General features: G+C 47.1%; 1 protein-coding gene across 1 annotated transcript in view; it reads left to right on the top strand.

Moving 5' to 3' along the window:
- ULK2 (unc-51 like autophagy activating kinase 2) overlaps positions 1 to 22,422 on the top strand; it is a 65,113-nt gene that overhangs the window by 28,716 nt on the left and 13,975 nt on the right. Inside the window, exons 5-16 of the mRNA XM_083479807.1 lie at positions 473 to 509; positions 1,507 to 1,680; positions 2,404 to 2,477; positions 4,512 to 4,613; positions 5,311 to 5,369; positions 5,546 to 5,628; positions 11,082 to 11,132; positions 12,633 to 12,721; positions 14,754 to 14,922; positions 16,319 to 16,379; positions 20,937 to 21,074; positions 21,978 to 22,123. Of these exons, the coding sequence (XP_083335933.1) occupies positions 473 to 509; positions 1,507 to 1,680; positions 2,404 to 2,477; positions 4,512 to 4,613; positions 5,311 to 5,369; positions 5,546 to 5,628; positions 11,082 to 11,132; positions 12,633 to 12,721; positions 14,754 to 14,922; positions 16,319 to 16,379; positions 20,937 to 21,074; positions 21,978 to 22,123 (1,183 nt within the window). The remainder of the gene's footprint in view (positions 1 to 472; positions 510 to 1,506; positions 1,681 to 2,403; positions 2,478 to 4,511; positions 4,614 to 5,310; positions 5,370 to 5,545; positions 5,629 to 11,081; positions 11,133 to 12,632; positions 12,722 to 14,753; positions 14,923 to 16,318; positions 16,380 to 20,936; positions 21,075 to 21,977; positions 22,124 to 22,422) is intronic.

Raw genomic sequence — 22,422 nt, 5'->3', positions numbered from 1 at the left:
ATGTCCCCCTCCCCTTACTTTTCAGAATGGAACCAAGATGCTGAGTTGTATCTACATTAGCATTTTTCACAAATTATGGTCAATTCCAAATGCAGGTTATATTATTATTATTATTATTATTATTATTATTATTATTATTATTATTGTTGTTATTATTATTGTTATCACTACTACTACTACTACTACTACTACTACTACAAGGGCTGGAAACTGGTGGTGTGGCCTAGCCACGGTTTAGTGAAAATTGCCAGTCCAAATATAGCTGCTCCATGGTTAGCTCAGAAAATTAAATTGTGGCAGGGATATCTATGTGCAGGAAGGGAAAGGATTACCCAAGCCTGGGGGAAGATCCTAATACAGTTGATTGTGCCATGGTATGTTAGGTCTATTGTGGGCCTTGTGCACAAGCAGGCTGAGAAGTGCAGACACCCGCAAATCTGATACTAACCCATTTCCTTTCTCTCTTGGGCAGTATTGCAACGGCGGAGACCTGGCAGATTACTTACAAGGTAATGGATTGCTTGTGGTTCTTAATCCATGGCTCAGAAGTCTCGGAGTGCTGTGACGCTGCCCCGTGGCTGTCCCTTTTCCTGCAAAGTTTATGACTGGCTGTAGGGAGTTTGTTTTCTGGCTGTGTATTTTAATACCCTTTTGTTTCCAAAGCTGCCAGTAAACCAGTACAAGCTAAAATTGGCACCCGTTTCCTGTCAGTCATGCTTTCTCCATATACATTTTAAAAAAGGAATTGCACCGGGGAGGGTCAGCATGCTGCAAGACATTGTGCTCTGTTGTAGAATTGAGTCTGCAAGATAGCAGGCCTTTGTTTAGATTTCCTGGGATCTTGTGCCAACCGTTTCCTGAAATCTTTGGAGGAAGATGATAAGGCTTTGTGAGAAGAGGTGCTGGAAGCCAGGGGAAGAGATTCCTCTTCCATTGACTATAAGTTGGAGGAGAGATGCTTCGTTTACATGTGACCAGCATAATAAGCTGACAGACTGCATGGTGATTCAGAAATGCTTAATTTTGGGAATTGATCCCTGCCTCACAGCTGTTGCAGGGGAAATAGGGTGTTTTTCATCCTTCAAAGACCAATGTGTTTTTCTTCCCTGTGTTCTCTCTCTCTTGTCCCTGTCTTAGCAAATTTTTCTGTTGGTCACACTCAAGTGCGATGGAAAGTTGGGAACTGCCTTTTGTATACAGGTGGTACATAGGAGCCAAAGCACGAGTGTCCTTTAAATCCTGTTGATTCCACTGGGAGAGGTTTAAGCACGCTCTTAAAAGTATTACACTGAAAGAAAGTACTGTAACAGGACCCTTAAGTGCCCAACACTGACTGCATCCGTCTCCCAGTGAATTTTGTATCTGCTGGAGCAAAGCATTTTAAAAGTCCTCTTTGTATTCAGTGGGGCAGCTTCAGCGCATGCTTAGTGCTTCCCAAAGAGCTCTGTTCACGCTAGGAAGTTTCCAGGACTCTGAAAGGGATATAAATTACTTTTCTTCCCTCAGCAAAAGGAACGCTCAGCGAAGACACCATCCGCATATTCCTGCAGCAGATTGCTGCTGCCATGCGTATCCTCCACAGCAAAGGGATAATTCACAGGGACCTCAAGCCACAAAACATCCTGCTGTCGTACGCCAACCGCAGGAAATCCAACATCAGCGGCATACGCATCAAGATAGGTAAGTGGGCCCTGGTGCGCTGCCTCAGCAGGGTGGGAAACGACTGTGAGACATTACTGCTCATTTGCGTGCCTTTCTCTCTTCTACATCTGCACAGAAGGGTAGATGAGCATGGTGAGTGCTCAACTGGACCTCTGTGTCCCTCTCTCCCCGCCACCCAAGTCTTGATTGTTCTGCGTGGTCCCCAGCAACATAAAAGACCAACCTATGCATTTGTTACTGAGATGCTCATTGGAGAGCTGTGATTGGCTGTAGCACCCTCTTCGAGTGCTTGTTTCTTGACCAGTCTGGCTTTACCCCTCAGTCTAATGCATCCCTGCTAGCTAGGGATGATGGGAGTTGTATTCCAAAAACAGCTGGGGACTCAAGTTTGAGGAACCCTGGTTCTAATGTATGGACCATCCCCACATTCCACGGGTGTGTTTCTTTTTACAGTGGTGACTTGGAACAAAGCAGACTGGGTGTGCTTTCGTTCATTGCTCTTGAATCAGTCATTTATGTATTCAGCTGCTGACTGAGACCTGTTTCTGCTGACCCCAAAGCTGCTTGCGTTGCGACTGGGGGAGGCGGCAAAAGGGGCCCTTGCTTTGGAAGCCTTCATATTTGTGGTATTTTGTAACATAAAAGGGCAGCAAGTTGGTCTATGATAAAACCTACCTCCCCCCCAAACCCCCCACCACTACCAAAGGGTAGCTAAAGAGATGTATGCTTTCCTTTAAACAGCTGACTTTGGGTTTGCTCGTTATCTCCAGAGCAACATGATGGCTGCCACCCTCTGTGGTTCCCCTATGTATATGGTGAGTAACAGCTCATTAAGTTTTCACTGCTGTCATCAGACTTTGGACCCGTCCACACAATACATTTAAAGCAGTATCATGCCATATTAAACAGTCATGCCCCCGCCCCAAATCTGGGAACCATAGTTTTTTTAAAAAGGGTGATGAGAGTTGTTAGGAAACCCCTGTTCTACTCCCAGAGCTACAATTCCCATGGTTCCCTGGGAAGGGGCATTGACTTTTAAACCTTTCTGGGAGTTGTAGCTTTGTGAAAGGCAAAGGGGTTTCCTAACAACTCCCAGTACCCTTAACTAACTACTGTTCCCAGGATTCTTTAAGTATTTGGTAAAGGTGGGGCCTTAAACTGAGAATTTTAAGTAATACTACTCAGATTTATGTATTTTTGTCTTTATTTGTTGTTCCACTGTTTCTTGTCTGCAAGTGACCTAAAAGCGTTTACATTTTTAAAAAGTCAATAAATCAAATCATTTCAAATCACAGTGCACCATTAAAATCAGAGTAGAATATCAACAATCTAGCTTTCTGACCAGCCTGCAAAGCATTCTGTATTATCAATAAAAGCATTATCGGTAAATTTTCCCAACGCTCTTATAAGTCAGTGCTGTTATCCCCATACTGCTGACAAGGAACTGAGACTCTGGCTTGTCTGGTGTGCCCTAAGTGCTGCATCCTTCAACCTTCATGGTTGGCTAAGATGGCTGAGGATGAGAAGAGCTGGAGTCACAACATCTGGGGACCTTCAGGAGGAAGGAAAGGAAAAGAATACACTTCCCTACTCATCTTTGGGGACACCCCCCCAAATATATTTTGGGACTGGCATCCCTCTGAAACTACATAGCATGGCAGGAGAAAGACTTTGGGCAAAGGAGATTAATTTGCTTACCTCCTCCAAGTAAAAATTGGAGTTGAAAATTGGTGTGTTTGGAGCAGGAAGTAACACTTACCAGGAGATTGCAAAGGCAGCAGTAGATCAGCCATGATAGTGAAAAATCTGTTCCAGGCAGGATGCTGGCGCTCTCCCAGTCCGCAGATTCGATGTTTGGCACAGTGTCTGTTATCCCAGGGGAAACTTGGTCTTGAAAGAGGAATGTGCTCCCCCACCCTGGTTTAGCCGGCCCAGAAGAGGAACTCTTATCAGAGGCCCCACTCAGGTTCTAACGCAAACGAAGCCAACTGTGATCCTGCAAAAAGAAGCTGGTGTGAAGGCAGCCCTTAGACACTTCTCTCATGGTGCCTCGCCCTTTGTGAAACTCCGCCCCACTGCCCTGCAGAGGGGAAGGGCTCAGAGAAGTCCAGTTGCAGCAGGAAGTGATCTGACCATGGCACTTCCTTCGTTTCGCTTTTACTTAGTGTTAGATCACCCACGTCCATAGAAATGAACACCAGGTCTAAGGCATGTCCGCAACTACGAGTTGGGCCAAACTTATTCAGGGACAGCATGGATGTTAAAATCCCCTAGGACAACCAAACTAGGTGTCTCCAGGAGAACATCTGCAGCGACCTGAAGCAGCTTGGGAAGGGAATCCTTGGTGCAGCGGGGAGGTCAGTACACCAAAAGGAATCCTGTACTGCCCCATTGCCCAACTTCCAGAACATGCACTCAGAAAACTGGGTCTTCCCAATAGGACGCATGGTGCAGGCTAATGACTTCCTAAAGATCACTGCAACCCCCTCTCCCCACCCAAATGACCTGGGCTGCTGTGCGTAAGAGAAACCTGGTGGACAAGCAGCGGCAAGAACAGGCCCATCTGCCTCGTCCAGCCAAGTCTCTGTCACACATGACAGGTCAATTCCTCCATCCATGATCAAGTCGTGGCCGGCAGTGATCTTGTGGGTCATTGCCCTGGCATTGCACAGCAGCACCTTAAGGTCATGTGGCTCACCCTTGATTCCAGCATCTTTCTGGTCAGGACCAGACCTGGAGGTAGAGATAGTCTTCAAACAATGACTAAACCTACTTCCTTGGTAATGGCATGGTCTGGTGCTAGCCTAACTCCTCCTCCTACCCATGATCACACTCTTTGCATCTTTCAGGCTCCTGAAGTGATCATGTCGCAGCACTATGATGCGAAGGCTGACCTCTGGAGTATCGGAACAGTGATCTATCAGTGTCTGGTTGGAAAGCCTCCTTTTCAGGTATGGGCAGCTTAAACTCTGCCTGCCACAGTGGGCAGAGAATGGAACACTTTGAGGGATGCTATCCTCCCCTCCATATCATGTCCTAAGGTTGAGAGTGGGGCTCCCTGCTTGTGAAACACTCTCCAGGAAGGCTCACCTGACTCCTTAGTTACATATCTTTAGTCGCCAGGTGAAAACATGTCTCTTTTCCCAAGCCTTTGGCTGATTAAACAATCTGTGGCCTTTTTAACTGTGTGGCAGGGTATTATTTTTGTTTGTTACTAGGTTATGTATTTTTTTTCTTTCTATATTGTAAACAGCCATGTGATCCTCAGATGAAGGGTAGCATATAAATTGGATAAATAAATGATGTCTGGCAAGTGTCAGCTGGGCCTGGCCAGTAAAAAACTGCTGGGCCAGCCAAATTAGCCAGTCTAGCGGACCTCATTGAACCCATAGGTTGAGGTTCCTCACCCATGCTCTCCCAGTAGGTATCTGCTCTTCATTTTTAAATAAACACATTTCCCCGTAGATGTTCTGTGCTTGTGAGGGCATCAGTTTGGCTACTGTGAGAACAGAATCCTGGGCTTTGTAGGCCTTTGGCCTGATCCAGCAGCAGCCAGGCTCCCTTGGTGCCCTTTGTTCTCACATTAAGGACATTAGGGGTTTGGGGTAAATACAACTTGGCAAATCACACTTATTCTCCCTTTCACAGGCTAACAGTCCTCAAGACCTCAGAATGTTTTATGAAAAGAACAGGAATCTGATCCCTAGGTATGTATGTCTACTTTTGTGGAGGGTTTTTGATATCTGCTAGAATCTTAAGAATTTGAATAACTTTACCTCTGTTGAAGGGTGACAGATCGTCAATGTGTTTTGTTCAGTAGGACTCGTATGATGTATATATAGTAAAAATACAAATCTCCCACTTAGTTCTCTTCTGTATTCAGTGTTCCCAGGGAAACATCAGCTTCCTTGGCTGACCTGCTGTTGGGTTTGCTTCAGAGAAACCAGAAAGATAGAATGGACTTTGGTGAGTAAACATTTTATGACTCCTTGCCTCCCCTGCCCAAGTAATTATTTTGCTTTCTTGTGTGAATCAGTGTGCTTGAAGGTTATCAGTTTGGTGGTTTTAATAGGCTTGAGCTGCAGTCTTGGTTTGGTGTGTTTGTCTATCGTGGAAAGTTAAGCGGTGCCTTTTATAGAACTTGTTCAACGCACTGGATATGCTAGCGTTTGAATTACACAGAACACTCCAGATGTTCCAAGTCTTAGTTAAGTTCATTTATTTTATTTCATAAAATTTATACACTGCATGATTGTAAAAAAAACCACACCTCAAAGCTGTTTAAAGCAATACCATTATCAATATGAAGAATTAACAATAAACCTTTCAATAAATTTAATTCGACAATAAACTAAAAATAGATTAAAACTCTTACTAACTTTCTAAATATAGGCTTGTCTAAAGAAAAATATTTTTGGAAGGCACCAAAAAGAGCACAGTGAAGGAGCCTACTGCCCAATAGCAGTAGACAGGGTTCCAAAATGTAGCTGTTGCCTCAAAAAAATATTGAATGCTTACAAATATGGAACAAGTACAAAGTGGCACCTGTAACAGTCATTTGTTAAATGAGAAGCAATAGTAAGATTGGGAGATTGGGGTGAGTCACCTCTATTAAGAAAATGAAAGAGAAGACAGGAGAAGGAGTGGGGAAGAGCAAAACATTGGCGCTACTTTGTGAGATCAGATGGTCAGGGCAACCCAAATCCTCCTTAATTGTGGGATTGCAAAGGGGTGGCTTGGATAGTGTGAGTAGACCACTTTTAGGTTCAGGGTACTGGACTTGCATCTTGGCCATTGGAATGAGGCGTGCATGGCCCTTTAACCTTATTTTTGCACCGGCTTGTGAGTTTGAAGCCAGGCAACTTGGCTCTGTGTTGCAATAAAACAAAGAGTTATCAGAATGAATGGGCTGAAGAAACTCCACGAAACGCCACCCATTCAGCCCTCAGGTGAGATTTCCTCTTGCCCAAAGCAGAACCCACCTATCGTGCAATCATGGCGTGGGTTGGGGCATACCTGTGCTGAAGGAAGCAATGCCTTTCACGGAACCAGGAACCAGCATGCAAATGCTGTGTCTCTGAGGCAGGATTGTCATCTCGACCCCCCAAACCCGAAAGGGGAGTTATAACAGATGGGTGTGATGGGAAACCACCCCTGAAAGGAAACTGATTGGTGCAGAGTAAGCCCTGCCCACCCCCACTTCTAGAAAAGTGGAGAAAGCCCTTCCCCTTACAGCTTCTCTTATATGAGAGAATACCCTTAGAAAGGGGCAAACCTTGGCCACAGAGACACACTTTCTCTCAGCTGGACTCTTCACATGCCATCCTCTTTGCAAGGATCATCAGGTCAGAAAGCTTCAAGGTAAGGAATTGTGTTTCCCAGCAGTTAGCCTAACTCAGAGTAGCTGCAGGACAGGGTCCTACGGTTCTGGAAATCACACACAAATTCTAAGGCATAGAGATCCTGGCCCAGCCTCCTTTTTGCAGCTGTAAAAGCTCCTCTGAGCACTGGATAGGTGAAAGTTTCACCCCCCCCTTTTGTCTTCTGGAATCCTGTGCCAGAATTGGTATGCTCTATGGTCTCACCTCTTTTCCTCCACCCTTTCTAGCATAGCTCTCCCTCTCCCCCTCTCTCTGGTTGTGAATTCAGGGATTTGTGTCCTCAACTGTATATACAGCACCACATTGTTCAGTGTGTCATTGAATTTCCCTTTGCCACTCCACTTCAATAGATCTGGTGCTTCAGCATTCAATTCAGCTTTGTGAATTCCCAGATCCTGAACATAATCCCAGGGCGGGGTGTATTAGACCCATGTAAAAGATGCCTCTCCTTTCACAAGCTTGTTCTAGGGTCATGTGTGCATTGCACTTACATGCAGGTTCCCAGAGGCATGTGTTGACAGTTGAGCAGAGACTGGCGGCTGAGTTGGCCTGTAGCTGACCACCAAATTTGGTCAATGGACGCCCCAAAAACCAGATAGCAGAAAGCCCTCAAAACAAGGTGTTCTCCAGGAGGAGAGGGGTTGAGCCAGCCCAGGATCCCTGGCTGGCTTCACTGCCATCATTGAGCCGACACAGGGATCAAGCCCAATCATTCTCCCACCTTCTGTGTAACCGACCCTACAAGGTGGTTGCACAAGGATAAGGGCGTGGCGATTAAGAGTGTAGAGGGAGCCAGTGTGCTCTATTGGTTAGAGTCTTTGACTAAGACCTAGGAGATTGGAGTTCTAGTCTCCACTTTGCCATGGAGCTCACTCAGCTTAACCTACCTCGCTGGGTCGTTGTAAGGAGAAAATGTGGAAAGGATTAATCATGTATTCCAGCTGGAGCTCCTTGGTGGAAAACAATGTGGGATATGAATACAATTATAAACAAGTAAATCACCTATTAAGATGGATACTTAATTTCTGGGATTGTTGGGTTCTTAAATCCATTTATTTAAATGCAGGTCGACTCTAGATTGGCTTTTCATTTTTATTTCATCTGTTTTGCATATGCAGCAATGTGATGAGAAGGGGCAGGTGACGGGAAGCAAGATACTGCAGAGTGGGCAGTTCTCCTCCCCCTCTTTGCTTTCTGCTCAGCTGTTCCTATGGCACTTCCGGTTAGGGATGTTAGGTTGTAAATAGCAATGATCTGCTTACATAATCCTGGGTTTCTTGGAGGTATGAGGATTACGCCGAAAGCACAAAAATTAAATGCCAAGCTTTAAAAGCATGAACAAGTTTTCATACAACCTGTAAACGGCAGTCAGTGTGTTAAAAGGAAAGAATGAACAGCCATAGAGGAACGACACTGAAAATAGCTTGCTGGACTATTTATAGTGTTCTGCGTCGACTTGGCCTTCGTGATTGTTGTCTGGAAGGTTTCTGACGAAATCCTCTTTCTGCCAGCTCAGGCTTTGAACAGTTGCTGACCAGCTGATGCTTGGCAGCTGTTTGTGGTGTGGGGGGTGGGGAGAGGAAAATGCAATGTTTTGTGTTCGTTTTTCTACCTGTCGGGGATATAACTTTGCTTTCCTCTTGCTTTTGGGACTTCGCATTTAAAAACATGGCACCAGGTCAGAGAAGGCTGAACTGCAGCGTGCCAAACAATTAACCTTTTTTTTATTTAAAAAAAAATACCACCAGTGAAGGAGACCCCACCCCATTCAAGGAGCTCACTGCTGCTGCTACTGTAACCCTTTTTATCTTCCCAACAGACTTGCCAGGTAGGCTAGGTCAGGGGGTTGCCAGCGGAGAGGACGTCCCTGGCGCTTGCAGGGCCATCTCCCTCTGTTGAAAGGAGGCTTGAAAGAAGCACGCCATTGTAGCCAATAATCCCGCTTTTAAATGTATTCATTAATATGAGCAGGTCCACCATAGGTGTCCAAATGAAATTGAGATTAGTGAGATTTCCCACCCACTGGGTGATAGATGGTGCGTGTTTTTCTTTCCAACCTTGCAGCCTGAGTCTCTTGGACACCACAAGGGCTCTCACAACCCACTTCCATTGCTGGTCTGTTAGTCCCCACACCACAGGGAAGTCCAGTTTAGGAAATCAGTAACTTGGGAGGCGGCTGGAGCCCCCCTCAAGCAGCTGCCCCGCAGCCTTTCGCAGGACAGCATGTGCTAACTCCAGGACAGCAAAGCCGCTTATCAAGGGTGTCTGGACTCTCCCTCCTGAGCCGCAGAACACCCTGTTCTGACTCAGGGTGTCAAAGCCTGTTGGACCTGCAGTGCTAGACCTGTCCCCCCTCCACTTAAAATGACTCGGGGGAGGGAGGTGGCTGAGTTTGATAACGCGTTCTCCTGGGTTCACTGCTGTTTGCTCTGAGCCTTGAACAGGGACACTTGGGTCCAAGCTCTGTTAATCATCCCTACCGCTGCTCTGAGCGATGTTTAGCTGAGTACAAAAACAAAGCTGTTGTTGTTAGCTCACTGGTTTTGGCCTGAGGGTGCAGTTACTTTTGCTTTGCAACAAGGTGTTGTACACAAGATGAGCAATCTGTGTAGTGTAGCTGTTAGAGTTGTGATAGGAATTTTATGGTCTTAGATATATGGTAATGTTCATAAGTGTACCAACCAAGCGCGTACATAGATCAGCACAGGAAGGCCAACCTGGAACCGTTTTGATTCCTAAACTGACCAAATGTTTTCTCTGCAAGGTCAAAGTGGGAAACCTCCCCATTGTCTCTTTCTTCACAAATCCTGTCTTAAGGACACATTTAAGATATGAATAGGGTGTGAGCCTGTGACCTGCCCCAGGAACTAAGTATTTATCACTACAAAAGAATGGCGGGCTCCCCAGGCAATCCAATCAAGTAACCTGCCAGACAGGAGATAAACAACAGGAGAAAAACAATATTCAAATTTCTGCTTTAGACTGCCTTTTCTGTGATACAGGTGTGATGTATCTGAGGGGTGGTCTTAAGTTACACCCCTACTGTGATGTATGTATGATGCTTCTGGGGGTGGTCTTGATCTACAGGGTGGCAATTTCAAAAGTCTTTATAAGGCCTTGCACGCCATTTTTCTGGGTCCTCTTCCTCTCCTGCGGGTGAGGGGAGCACCCTGTTGCAACAGATCAATAAAGATCAGGCTTACTAGCTGCTTTGCTTCTCAATATTCTCTGGTTGACCTCTGTTATTCTCTCCTACCAATAGGGAACCTATGTAAGGACTCTGTATGGGCTCTTGGATACCCCATAAGGGAAAAAGGGCAATTTTTGTTTACAACAGAGTGTTGGACCAGGGTTCAAATCCCCACTCAGCCATGAAGCTCACTGGGTGACCTTAGGGGTCAGTGCCTGCCTCTCCGCCTAACCTACCTCCCATTGTTGTTGTGTGGATTAAATGAGGAGGGAGGGGAAACCACGTTACTCCACCTTGAGCTCCTTGGAAGGAAAGATATAAATGCAATAAATAAATGACTGGGGAGGGGGCAACTTTGCACCCCCATCAGGGCACCCTGGGCTCTACCAATTACAGTACGTGTTATTATTTTAAAAATGAAAATTTTACATTCCCCCCCTTTATTTGCTTCCACTGCCAAATATTGAAACCCAACCCTTCTCCATGATCTGCAAAGTGTGTGTTTCAATTAATACAAGCAGCGCTTCAAAAACTGAAAGCCAAGCCTGTGTCTGTGAGGAAATGGGCTTTTAAGTGCCTGCCTTCGATCCCTCTGGCCAGCTGCATCTTTAAAGTGATGGACTGTATTTCTTTTCCAAGTGTAATAGCAACACATGCGCTGGGAAAGCGTTAATCTTTCATGAGCTCTTTTTGAGCCCTGGATGGAGACGTACGTGTGTGTGTGTGTGTGTGTGTGTGTGTGTGGAGAGGGAGGGGGGGAGTTGTGATCCCTCACCCTGCAGCTCTGCAGCCCCCTTCTGGATTAGAGGCTAATGTGTCATGCAGCCAACTTTTTTCCTCTCTTGCAGAAGCCTTCTTCAACCACCCTTTCCTCGACCAGGTTTCAACGGTCAGAAAGTGTAAGTCAGAATTCCCTTCTGCCTTATCTTTGCTCAACCCCCACCCCCCATACTTATAGAATCATAGAATTGTAGAGCTGGAAGGGTCACTGAGGGTCATCTAGTCCAACCCCCTGCAATGCAGGAATCTCAACTACCCTTTTAAATGTGTTTGTGGGGATGGGGGTATTCCTTTTGAATAGTTTATACCCCTCATCCCAACAGGTTTCAGTAATGCCTATTGGGTCGTATTTGCCATCCTGTATTAAGAACTCAAATTTGTCTTGCTTGTTTCCCATGCTCTGCATTAGGATAAAGACAACTGAAACCATGAGTCATTCCCCCCAGCTGCTTCCTTTTTTTAGTTTCCTACCCTTTAACAGATTTATGGAGCACCACCACAGGTTCTTGTGTATCAATGATGCTATTATCCCCAGTACTTTTTGTTGTGATTATTTATTTATTTATTTATTCATTCATTCATTCATTCATTCATTCATGAATAAATCCCATCTGGCTGGGTTTCCCCGGCCACTCTGGGCGGCTTCCAACAAAATATTAAAATACAATAGTCCTTCAGATATTAAAAGCTTCCCTAAAGAGGGTTGCCTTCAGATGTCTACTAAAAGTCTGGTAGTAGTTTTTTCCTTTGACATCTGGTGGGAGGGTGTTCCGCAGAACGGGCACCACTAACAAGAAGGCCCTATGCCTGGTTCCCTGTAACTTCGCTTCTCGCAGAGAGGGAACCTCCAGAAGGCCCTCGGCGCTGGACCTCAGTATCCAGGCAGAACAATGGGGGTAGAGATGCTCCTTCAGGTATACTGGACCGAGGCCGTTTAGGGCTTTAAAGGTCAGCACCAACACTTTGAATTATGCTCGGAAACGTACTGGGAGCCAATGTAGGTCTTTCAAGACCGGTGTTATGTGGTCTCGGCGGCCGCTCCCAGTCACCAGTCTAGCTGCCGCATTCTGGATTAATTGTAGTTTCTGAGTCACCTTCAAAGTTAACCCCGCGTAGAGCGCATTGCAGTAGTCCAAGCGGGAGATAACCAGAACATGCACCACTCTGTTGAGACAGTCTGTGGGCAGGGAGGGCCTCATCCTGTGTACCAGATGGAGCTGATAAACAGCTGCCCTGGACACAGAATTGACCTGCGCCTCCATGGACAGCTGCGAGTCCAAAATGACTCCCAGGCTGTACACTTGGTCCTTCATGTACCTACCTCATGCATCATACTCTGTTCCTTTGCAAGGTTCCCGCTCCTTTAGACATTCTGCCCCCTCCGAGTCTGAGAGACTTGGGGTTTTCGATTGCAATGTAGTGGAGGGGGATCCTCTTTCCATGTATTAGTGGCTTTAAATGTTACTGAAAGCTTTGTCTGCAGCACGGCAATTTTCATGCCGGGAGGGGGCTACTAAAGGGGATCTGGGTAGTTGCTCTTCATATGCCCCCTCTCCCTAAAAGAAACACTGAAACTCCTCGGAACCTGCACTTTCCTTATATTGTTCTCCTTTCCACAGCTTGCCCTGTGCCAGTGCCGACGTACACGGGCTCCGTCTCTGGCAGCTCCTGCGGCAGCTCCCCCTCCTGCCGGTTTGCTTCTCCCCCAGTAAGTTATGTTCTGATTTGGGAGGCAACAGTCTTTGTCCCTGGGGAGCAGAAATCCATCCTGGACGCAAAAAGCCAGGAAGGAAGGAAGGGGAAAGAAAGAGTTTATAGCCCTTGTGAGATGCTGTACTGCCTACAGCCATCAGGAGCAGCATCACGATGGGGCAGGAGAGAAGCAAAGCCAAGGGTCTAGGCAGCCTCGGTTTCCCCAGAGTCGCCCTCAGGTTGCCTGCTGAAGAGTAAGGACGTGCACAAAACTGGCTAGGGAGAAGACAGAGAGACCTTTTGTCATTGTTGAGAAACTATCTCCAAGCGTTAAAAGATGTCCCACTAATGTTTCTAGCCCCTACTGAGATGAAACTTGAAAGTATGCAAGGAAGTAGTTAGCGAATCTTCAAAGATCATAACTGAGGAGCTGAACAGTTGGTCTGTCAATGGTGGGCATGGCCTAGGGCTGGCAGAATCAACAAGGCCAAGTAAACTTGATCAAGCTGTTTCCAGACAGAGACTGGTGCGTTATGGGTTCTTGTTGTTACATTTCCCCTTCCGCCATCAAGTGCAGCAGCTCCCCAAATGTTGTTTGACTTCTTAAACATAGAGAGAGTTAATTTTTAATTATCAGTCTGGGCTGCGGTTCCACTTGAAGGGCCTTCCTCAGTGACTCCTCTCTTCCGCTCTAGTGACCCTTATTATTTCTGCTTTCCCCTGGCCCCCATTGACCCAGCAGCCATCTTCTCTCGGGTGAGCGAGGTGCCTCCTTGCAGAACAGTTAGCAGACAGTCGCGAGCACATTTTCTGCAGGCTCTTTCCTTCCACAACCGTGTATTTTCTGCTGTTTTGGTGGGTTTTGTCGTGTTTGCCTGGGGGGCTTTGGTGCAAAATAGAGAACAGTGGCATCTTCTGTACTGGGCCAACTTTTGGGTGGTGTCAAGAGAAATTTATTTTAGAGCAGAGGTTGGGAAGCTTTTATCAGTCTGAGGGCCGCATTCCCCTTTGGGCAACCATCTGAGGACCACATGCCAGTAGTGGGTGGGGCTAGAGTAGAGATGGGAAGGCCTGGGGAAAAACGGGGGGGGGGCAGTTTTTCCCCAAAGCTGGTTTTTCTTCCTTATTTTTCCTGATTTTTTCCAGGTCTTCCCATCTCTAGGCCAGAGTCAAAAGTGGGCAGAGCAATGGATGTAAATTTGACCTTTGTACAGTAGGCTAGTTTATATACCCACATTTATACCACTTTGAGATTTTTCTTTAAAATATAAAGTGGTATAGAAATGAAATAAATAACAATAATATACAACCCTTCCTCTATTCTCCATCCAAACAAGCAAGAGGCATTTAAGGACACATCCCAGCTAGGCAAAAGCATTCAAGGAAGGTGTGGAAAAGGGCTGGGGACCAGGTACAGAATGGGGAGAGTCCTGAGGGCCACATTTGATTCCCCCACCCTTGTTTTATTACCTGTTAATCATTTATTTTAACAACTTGCACAGCACTTAATCGCATCAGTCTCCAGGCAGTGTATGGGAGACCCAATACAATAAGACTAAAAATGAATTAAAAACAGAATTCAGGTATAATTCTGGAATAATAAGTCTTCAGAAAGCTCCAGAGGTTTGGAGATAACAGCCTATCTGACATCAACTGGAAGGGGTTTCCACAAAACTGGCCCCACCATATTCCTGGTGGGTGCAAGCTGTGTATCTGAGACATGGGGGCAGAGGGGACTACTCCCAGTGCCTCGCTCAGTTGCCTCAAGGATCAGCAGTTTTAGAAGTTTCTATGCCTCCCTTTGATTGAGCAATTCTGAAGGTAGCTCACAGCAGGTGATAGTCATGCCCTCGCATGTGTACCCATACGGCCCTTTGTCCTCTCTCCAATCAATGCAAGTTTTTGCATTTTATACAAATAAATCAAGTTGGGCCTACGTGGGGCAGCAGAAGGATAACAGCTCATGCACAGCCCTTCTCCTTGTGCCAGCCTCTTCCCCGATGGAGGCCCTGCAAGGGATCCTGACATCTCCTCTTTCCTCCCTTCAGTCCCTCCCAGACATGCAACATATCCAGGAAGACAACCTCTCTTCTCCTCCCTTGGGGCCTCCGAATTACCTTCAGGTGTCTAAAGACTCCACCAGCACCAGTAGCAAGAACTCCTCTTGCGACACGGACGACTTCGTTCTGGTCCCACACAACATCTCCGACCAGTCATGTAAGGCTCTGGATTTGTTGGCCCTTGGCCATTTGTCGCTGCCGTTTTTAATATTTAAAGAGAAATATGCACTGCTAATTTTTTATTCGTGTCATTGCTGAGTATGTTTCCTGTTTCATTTTCTCCCCATCCCCATTCAGACAGCTCTCCTTAACTCCTGCAGGCCTTTTATTCCAGTGTCTTGCAAATGAGCAAGGGTTTCATGAAACTGGGGTATTCCCAGGGCAAATTTGGGGCAGGAGCCAAAATATTTTTGGAAAAAAGGTTTGAAAAGCTATACATTGTGTTCCCCCCACCACCTTGATCCTTTTCAATCTCATGATTGTATAGGTTAATGAAAACAGAACTCCAGAGGAATAAAAGCATGGAATAATTCCACGTTGAATTCCTTTCCTTGCTAGCAGGGTCCCTTTCCGGGGTGCCAATACAGGATCTACTTGCTGTCTCATAACTTCACCACTCTACCCACCAGAATGGTGGCTCACAGGGGTCGACCTTTGCCCAGGGCAGGGGTGAGCTTTTCAACAGCAGCCCCTTACACTTCCCTTTCTCCGCTGGAAATGAAAAATCCATCCCACCTTACTCAGGGAGTATTGCCATTGTGTATAAACAGCTGCACATTTATGCACATTCCGTTTGCACACAACACGCAAATGGGTTCCTGGTACCTGGAAATGGGAAGCACCTGGTCAGCTGAAGCTCTCCGGCTCCCACAAGACAGAGGGGGGGGGCTTGGTTGAGTAGAGTGTTACCCATTTTACGCAATTTCACGTATATGTGTGCGGGGACCTGGAACAGAATCCCCATGTAAATGGGGAGTCTCCTGTACATAACAGCCTTGATGGCATCCCAGCCACCGTTTCATCTTTTCCCTGCTAGCTGTAACCTACTTTGCTGTGAAACTGCAACTTTTATGGAGGCCATATTGACGCATTGCCCGTGTGATTCAGCTTTTATGCTGAAGCAGGTTGCACTTCATTTCTGCCACACGCTGAAGAAACACCTCTTTCCCCTGGCCTCTTGAGGCCAGAGATATGCCTTTTCAGGGACCGCCTTGTTCCTGTGATTGTAATTTTTCAGACTGTTTGTAGTGTTAAAATTTTAAATTGCTGTAACCCACTGTGGGACATCATGGTGCAGGGCAGATAATAAATTGTAGTAGTAGTATTACTAATAATAATAATAGCCAGCTTCCCATCAGTGTCTATTCAGGAATATGGTGTGCATGTGAATATGCTGTGTTGTGCTCAACAGAGCCACATTGTCTCCCTGCGCAGTGTCGCTTAGCACAGCTTCAAATTAAAATATTGCTGACTTTCTCTTTCTCTCTCGCTGTATCTCTGCCACTCCCTGGGCCCTAATGCCTGTTTCCTGGTGTCTTCTTTTTGCTATGCAGACGACATGCCTCTGGCAGCAGTCGGCCGTCGGGCCTCAAGTGAATTCCTGATGTGCGGAGGGTAGGTGGTGACGGTCGTTGAGCTCTGTTGCTTTGACATTCATTGCCCAGAGTGTAGGAGGAATGAAAAGCCGCTAGATCGGCTTCCTCCAGCCTGATGCCCTCTGCATGTTTTGGACTGCAATTCCCATCAGCACCCAGCCAGCAAAACCGTATGCATTTGCGGGGCCCACTTAATAATTGGCTCTTTAATTGTTTGAGGAGAACGCTGTGGTTTCACAGGCACACTCTGAGGTTTGTCAGTGACCCAGCGGTGGATCCCCACACTGCAGCTGAAGACCAATTCACAAGCCCCAGTGCTGTTTAAACAAGAACCAGTAATATCCCTACCCTGAACAAACCTGTTGCCTTTGTTGTGTTGCAAGATGTGCTACAAAAGTGGCCTGCTGAAGAAGGCTGAGAGCTGTAGTCTTGTAAACTTGGAATGTAAGAACATAAGAAGAGCTCTGCTGGATCAGGCCAGTGGCTCATCTAGTCCAGCATCCTGTTCTCACAGTGGTCCAGCAGCTGCTTCTGTGAGAAGCCCGCAAGCAGGATTCAAGCACAGGAGCACTCTTTCCCCCTCCTGTGGTTTCCAGCAACTGGTATTCAGAAACATTGCTCCCTTTGTACCCCAGCAAATTAATCCTTCAGTTGGAAGCAAAGCTATGCCAGTGCAAGAACGGAATCAAAGCCGGAGCTTGTGGCTCTCTTCTTGCTTGCTTTCTTCTTCCCTCTTGCGCCACAGGAGACCGTGTAGAGTCCGTTGCGCAATTGGCCGCTACGCTTAGGCATCAGCCCCAAAGCCACTCTTTGACTTTGCCACTTTCACAGGCGCTTACTTCATACAAGGCATAACATTCGTGCAGTCAGTACAGCAGCAGCAAATCCCTGAAAATCTCCCGCAAACAAACCGTTTTAAAGTCCTTTTAAAAAAAATAATAAAAGCACTGTCTCTGCCGGAAAAGTGCTGATGTTGTGCTCAATGCAGCTTCTGAATTTGCAGACTGCAGAGTAGCCCCGGCCAGACTTTTATCTAGATTCAGGCGAAAGATGTTTATCTGTGCTGCAGGGGAAGCCCTGAGAGAACTTTGGCTGCTTTCTGATTGGTAAGAATTTTTTATTATTGGTGAAACTGAGCAGATTTCATTTTGTTTCTGAAGCGTTCTTACCCTGTTCCTCAGCAACTAAAAAACGATCAATAATGAGACAGTCCCCTGCCCTCAGGCTTGTACTCTAAAAGACATGGCACAAAAAGGAGGCGAGATTGGAAGAGGAAAATGGCAAACCCAGGCACTAGATCTTAAATTACTGAGTTTTTATGACTGCCAGCTGGAATGGAAACATTTCGGGGGAAAGATGAGCCGGTTTCTCAGCAGAACTGTTAAGGTGGCTCTCACTTTCTCCTCTCATACTCATTTAAAGTTGAGGTCGATTTGCAAAGGTGAGTGGGGGTTCCGCAACTGAAACTTCACATGCTTCCCCTCTTATGGGGGAGATTTGGCTTGGGGAAAACTGTGGCCAAATGCTTTCAAGTTGCTGTTGGCTGCAGGGGGGGGCCAAGATTAACAGGCCACCCCCAATCCCCCAGGTACTGAAAGTTTTCTTACTCTGGTTAACAGCAGTTTTGGAGGATCAGAGCTGGGGGGGGGGGAACGTTAGAGCCTTTATGCGAGGGATAGCCAACATGGTGCCCTCCAGATTTTGTTGGACTATGACTTCCATCAGCCTGTGTAAACATGGCCAGTGATGGTGGAAGTTGAAGTCCAGCAGCATCTTGGGGGGGGGGGTGTGCCATGTCAGCTACATCATGGACCCTACTGCAAATCCCTCGCTCTGTCAGCAGCACCTTTTTTAACAGGGTGGGAGTGGGTTGGCAGGAGAGTTCAAACTCTGCCGCTTACAAATTACATTGCATTTTGACTGTTTATGAAGCGAGGTACTGTTATGCCCATTTTACAGATGGGAGAGTTGCAGTTGTGGGAAAACACCTTGCCCTGCAGGCAAGTTCGGTTGAGAGTTGCCTTCACGGCTGGGTGACGCTGTGCATGCTGGACTTTGCCATCTGCTCTAATGTTTGGGGTGACAGTAGCTCAACCTTTTCTTATTGGGGGTGCTGAGAGTGTCAGTCATAGCTTGTTCCTGTGCGTCCTTCTGTGTGCTAGAGCCCCTGTGGCCAAGCCCAGCTTCCATCGTCCCAGATGCTGCAGAGCCTCCTTGTGGGAAAACCTCATTAGCAGCTTTCTTCTCTCTCTAAGTTGCTGAGCAGCATCAAGCTGCCATGATTTCAGCCCTTTCCATTTCGGCAAGGTGTGAGAGAGGAGCTAGGCTCCAGAGAGATGGGGAATGTCATGGCAACAAGGATGAAGCTGAAGTGGGCTCTCCAGGGCTTTGTGGTGGTGGTGGTGCTTAAAAACAGCTGAGCAAAACTCGTTTCTGCAGCCTGCCATCCAGTTTCCAGCTTCCTACAGGAGCAAGATTTTGTTCACTTGGGAAGCCGTTGTGTGTTGAGGAAGGAGCAAAGCTTGCCGCTCTTCCCTGGATTGGATAAATTAGCCTCCATTGGTTGATTTATAAAAACGTTTGTATAACACTGTGTCATTAAAAATCAAAGATGTTTCTAGCAATAAAAACATAAAGCCATGAAAAAGTTAAGATGGGGCCCCTGCGGATTTTGCTGCATCCGGATCCATCCATTGCCCTTTCATAAGCATCTAGCAAGCATTGTGATGGTGCAAAGCTCACCTGTGTAGCTTGGAAAAGACTTAAGGAAATTAAAAAATGTCGTTTGAAGAGGCAAGACACCCCTGGGATTCTTGAGGGAGCAGAGACAAAAAGCAGCCAAGTCTTTTGCAGAGTTCTCAAGTTGAAGCTGAGGGGCTTAGCTGAAATCTGATTGAATGCCTGCTGTCCCTTCGGAGGAGGAGAGTATGGGGACACGTTTAGTATGGACTCTGCTCTTGGCGTCAAGCCCACGTTAGGGATTGTGAGGGAAAAGATTGGAAATGAAACTGCCAACATCCTAAAGACTTCCTGCAAATCTCTGGTGATGCCACACTTTGAATACTGTGTACAGTTTCTGGTTTCCTCACCGCAAAAAGGTTACCTGGCTAGTCAGTCGTTCCTGGCGTGTGGCTGCTGTCACATGCTGACAACTTCCAGGAGCCACAGGTGAGAGCTGAGTACAGGGTGGGGACTAAGGATGCACAGACGACCCCAGATGGAGGATGACATGTCCCTCACCACTACCACAATTATAAGACTAATAAAAACAGTTATGAGATAAAATGCAAAAATGTAGGAGACTGCAAATGATGGGTTATTCACCGAACATTTTGAGACTATGGACTCTTCCTCACAGAAAACAGATTTAGCTATCTGAACAGGTCTGAACAGATAGTTTGGGTTAACTGTCTCCCATAGTTTGAAGAACTAAGGCTGCAAGGACAGACTAAATGAAGGATTTCTTCAAACAGTGCATAATTAAACTAAGGCGTTTGCTCCCACAAGAAGTCGTGATGGCTATCAACTTGGATGGCTTTAAAGGGGGAGGAGAAGACTACCAATGGCTAGTAGCCACAATCGCGATGTTCTTCATCCATTATACCTCTGAATACCAGTTCCTAGGAATCACAAGTGTGGAGAGAGTTACTGTTTGTGGGCTGCTGACTGGGGGCTTATGTTTGGCCACTGTGAGAACAGTGCTGGACTCGAAGGGCCCCCTTTGGCCTGATCCAGTAACCAGGCTCTCTTCTGATCTGCAGTTCGCCCCAGTGTGGGCTGCACAGTTTGCGCCTGTAGGTCTTCCCCCACATCTACCTTTCCCCAAAACGTTTTGGCACAAATCTAAGCTAGTGAACTTCAGGCATCCACTTCAGAGCGTGGGCAGCGGCTGCCGCTGTGTGGCTCATTCCCAAGCATATCTTGACCTGTGTTTAGCTGAGCTGTTCTCAAGAGGCCAGCGTCGACTGGCTGAGAAGTTTGCAGCAGAAGCGCATGAACCACACATGCACCCACACAACAGCATGCTTAGGTGATAATCTTTGGCTGGTTTATTGACTAGTTACATAAGCTGTTTTCTTGCTCCAAACCGTTCCCCGTATCGCCTGCCTTTTTGAGCCTTGAACAAACACAAGGCAACGCAGGCCAGCCATCCCTGCTCCTGAACTTCCTGTTCTCTCCCCACAGTGGATTTTCCTAGAATGACTTTGTTTTGAAACATTGGAAGTGGGTGGGGAGAGCGCGTCCTCCAGCCTCTCTGCCCGCATGCCTGCCTGTGGGGAGGAGGGGAGGGGCCCAGTGTGCAGCTGACCTGCTTTCCTCCGAGTTAAATGATTGATTTTTCCAGTCAAGTCTCCAGTCCCTGCTGGTTTGCACTCCAGCTCATTAGCAGAGGCTTGTTTGCCGCTGTCCACAAACCGCAGCTATTTGGCGCACATGTAGACCTTGCCGGGAAACCCAGGCCCTTGTTCATTTGCCTCTCCCCCGAAGACCCACGTTAACCCTGGACAATGGTGCAGATTGAAAAGCGGCTCCTCTGCCACCCCTCATTCCCCCTCTCCTTCCCTCCCGCCTTCAGGCAGTGCCAGCCGTCGGTCTCCCCCCGCAGCGAGACGGCACCCATCCCGGTGCCCACTCAGCTACGCAATTACCAGCGCATCGAGCAGAACCTGACCTCGGCTGCCAGCCCCATCTCAAACCCCCATGGGTCGCCCAGGTAAGAGAACTTTTTGTTTTTTCGTATTTGCTTTGCCCGCCCTCACCAAAGGAAGATGTCTTGCTGGTAATTTTAAAAAACATACATTGTTTTTCTTTGTTTGAATTGGGTTATATGACTATAAGGCCATTGTACAGTGAGTACCTCGGGTTACATACGCTTCAGGTTACAGACTCCTCTAGCCCAGAAATAGTGCTTCAGGTTAAGAACTTTGCTTCAGGATGAGAACAGAAATTGTGCTCCGGCGGCACGGCAGCAGCAGAAGGCCCTATTAGCTAAAGTGGTGCTTCAGGTTAAGAACGGACCTCCGGAATGAATTAAGTACTTAACCCGAGGTACCACTGTACATTTAAAGCGCACACAATGACACACAACCCCGCCCCCAACCCTGGGAACTGTAGTTTAAGGGTGCTGGGGGTTGTTGGTCTGTGAGGGATACACTACAGTTCTCAGTGGATTCCATGTCCTCTAAATATGCTTTAAACATACGGTGTGTTTACCTAACTTGATGGGCACATTGGAACTCTACAAGACCCAGCAGGATATTTGGTGGGAGCAATTGGTTATGTCGCAGAAGAAACATCCTAACTGTTGATGTGAAACGGTATCTAAATATGTTTGGAAGTTGTTTAATGTTTGAAGAAGGGTTGGGAAGTCACTGTTGCTATTGTTCAAACAAAAGCTGAACATTCTGGGGTCGGGTTGGGAATGTATCTCTGTTAAGATTGCTGGTGACAGGCTGGCGGCTGCTGCTGCTGCTGTTTTGATTTTTTACCCGCTCATCACCAGGTTGGCAAAGGCTGTCCTAGGGTGTCAAAAGACCCAAAGTAAAGAGGAGCACATATTGCAAACAGATCTCTCCCTGAAACTGGACGCAAATCTCCTTTTGGGTTTTGTTTGCAGATCCGCTGTGGTGAGGCGGTCAAACACCAGCCCCATGGGCTTCCTGAAGACCGGCTCCTGTTCCCCAGTGCCAGCCGATTCCGCGCAGGGCGTTGGGCGCAGGCTGTCCACGGGATCTTCCCGTCCGTACTCCCCTTCACCGCTCGGTAAGCGCATCGGCAGAGACACTTGAAAGGTGCTGTTTAGCACAAAAAGAGGTGGTTGCTTAACTCTCGAAGATGGCTTTTGTGTGCACTTGATAGCAAAATCTTGTGCTCAGCAAATAGCTCACCACTGCTGGAGGGGGGAAGGGTCTAATCTCTGTGAGGCAAGCTTGAAATGCCTCAGGTCCCCACAGGCGCTATGCCAGGGATGAAACCCCAGCTCCACACGTGCTAGCTTGGGGATTGCACAGCACAAATGGATTTGTTGGCGAGAGGTCTTACCTGGCCTTCCCTGTAAACTC

The sequence above is a fragment of the Podarcis liolepis genome, assembly GCF_965112155.1.
Source record: "Podarcis liolepis genome assembly, chromosome: 16".
NCBI classification, from domain to species: domain Eukaryota; kingdom Metazoa; phylum Chordata; class Lepidosauria; order Squamata; family Lacertidae; genus Podarcis; species Podarcis liolepis.
This window is presented reverse-complemented; position numbering and strand designations above follow the sequence as displayed.